Source organism: Plasmopara halstedii (genome assembly GCF_900000015.1).
Source record: "Plasmopara halstedii genome assembly, contig: Scaffold_3109, whole genome shotgun sequence".
Classification (NCBI taxonomy): domain Eukaryota; phylum Oomycota; class Peronosporomycetes; order Peronosporales; family Peronosporaceae; genus Plasmopara; species Plasmopara halstedii.
In genome coordinates, this window is record NW_020190012.1 from 628,911 (window position 1) to 630,837 (window position 1,927).

Here is a 1,927-nt window from a genome sequence, read left to right on the forward strand (position 1 = left end):
TTGATCCTGAGCATACATCTTCTGAGGAAACTCTGACAACTGACCTCCACATTTTCAGTTGAACTTGAGGGTCCACAGTAGAAAACTCCTTCGCGCTCCAAGCGCCATCATCCACTGCATTCACCGGAACCACCACCAGCACGTGAGCAGGGGTCGTTTTTGCCCACACGTCTTCCTCCGATAAGCCAACAAATTTGAGCGGTGCTCCCGCAACGTCCATTAGCTTCAGACTGTTCATGTCATTAACAACTCATTCACCTCTTTCTCCGTCACCCACGCGCCACGGCCCTTGTCTTTCTTCGCGAGATATAGCTCTGATTTGTTGGCAGCGAAGTCAAACTCCTGCTTATTCTTGATCGCATCTGTCAAATGGCCCACCGAAAGGCTCGCATCGATGTCCACAGGAAACGCGCTTCCCACCTCATCAACGACAGCACAGTACAGCGTCACTATTTTTGTTCGAGACGGCGGGATTCTGGAATGCAAATGAGAGAGGGAGAAAATTTCTGTTCGTATTTAAGCGGAAAGGAAGGCGTGTCACATAGACTTCCATCCAATGATGAAGGCGGAGTTAAATGGCACCTGGCGATAAGAAAAAATGCCGACGTAATGTGCTGCGCTCAACGAGGTTAGCATGATTTTTGCTTCAAGGAATCCTTTTTTTTCTTTGCATGTAATCCCACTGTTTGCGGTGCTTGAAGGTACGAAGGAGGTCAACCTCGTACCAGAGGGCGTCTAAAGATTGCGTCTTGAGAGTTGATGGTCTCAAGGATTAAATAAAGCAGCTCCCGAGTTAAGGTTCGTGGTAGGACCGGTAAGATGGTGTATTTGAACAACTTATCGCGCCCCAGAAACTAAGAGCTTACAGCAAAGCAGTACAAGGTCAGTCTCAAGCGACTTTTAGAAGAACTTATCACCAGACTATAAGACTGACCCTCACTTTCGCTTTTTCAAGGGAAACCACATGGAATCGCACGTACACGAAGGATTCTACCGTGATGACTTAATGTCAAGCTTGAAAACGTTTATGTGAGTCAGACAAGTCAACATTGCCCTCTGCTCTAACCTCGTTAGCAAAACAGATGATTCTGATACGAGCTACTTCCACCCAAATCTTAGTGGTAATTCTGTCATAATAGTAATATTTAGAACATTACAACGTCATTTTTTTTCTTCGCATCGAGGGTAAGTTTCAAAGCTTCTTCAACAACAGCTGCGGTTTTTAAAGACGCTATCTTTAGACGCCCTCTGGTGCGAGGAAGACCTCCTTCGTACCTTCAAACACCGCACATAGCAACAGTGGGATTATATGCAAAGGAGGATTTATTCGAAGCGAAAATCATGCTAACCTCGTTGAGCGCAGCACATTACGTCGGCATTTTTTCTTATCGCCAGGTGTCATTCAACCACGCAAGTCTATGTGACACGCCTTCATTTCCGCTTAGATACGAACAGAAATTTTCTCCCTTTCATTTTCATTTCCGAATCCGCCGGCTCGAAGAAAGTTGTTGACGCTGTACTGTGCTGTTGTTGGTGAGGTGGGAAGCGCGTTTCCCGTGGACATCGATGCGAGCCTTTCGGTGGGCCATTTGAAAGATGCGATCAAGAATAAGAACTTGGATGACCCAACTTTAAGGAATGTCGCTCCGAAGAACCTGCAGCTATTTCTGGCGAAGAAAGACAAGGGCCATGGCGCGTGGGTGACGGAAGAAGAAGCGATGAGGGGTGTGGATGACACAACTGATCTGAAATTACTAAAATCAGCGCGAGCGGCAATCGGTGATGTTGGGCTTTCAGAAGATGAAGTGCGGATTCAAGTGAGCAAAGAAGAAGTGGAGGATCTGAAGGGCCCTGTTCACGTGCTGGTGGTGGTTCCGACCGAAGTAGCTGTAGCTCCACCAAGAAAGCGAGTTAAAATGTTGCCAGA

At 46.9% G+C, this 1,927-nt stretch overlaps 1 protein-coding gene across 1 annotated transcript; it reads right to left on the reverse strand.

Annotated features, from left to right (window-relative positions):
- Positions 1-1,145: 1,145 nt before the first annotated feature.
- Positions 1,146-1,402, reverse strand: PHALS_07450 (uncharacterized protein; the record flags this gene model as incomplete). Its single annotated transcript, XM_024720916.1, has 2 exons — positions 1,146-1,275; positions 1,350-1,402. The coding sequence occupies 2 exons, from the start codon at positions 1,400-1,402 to the stop codon at positions 1,146-1,148; spliced, it is 183 nt and encodes a 60-aa protein (XP_024586067.1).
- Positions 1,403-1,927: the final 525 nt, after the last annotated feature.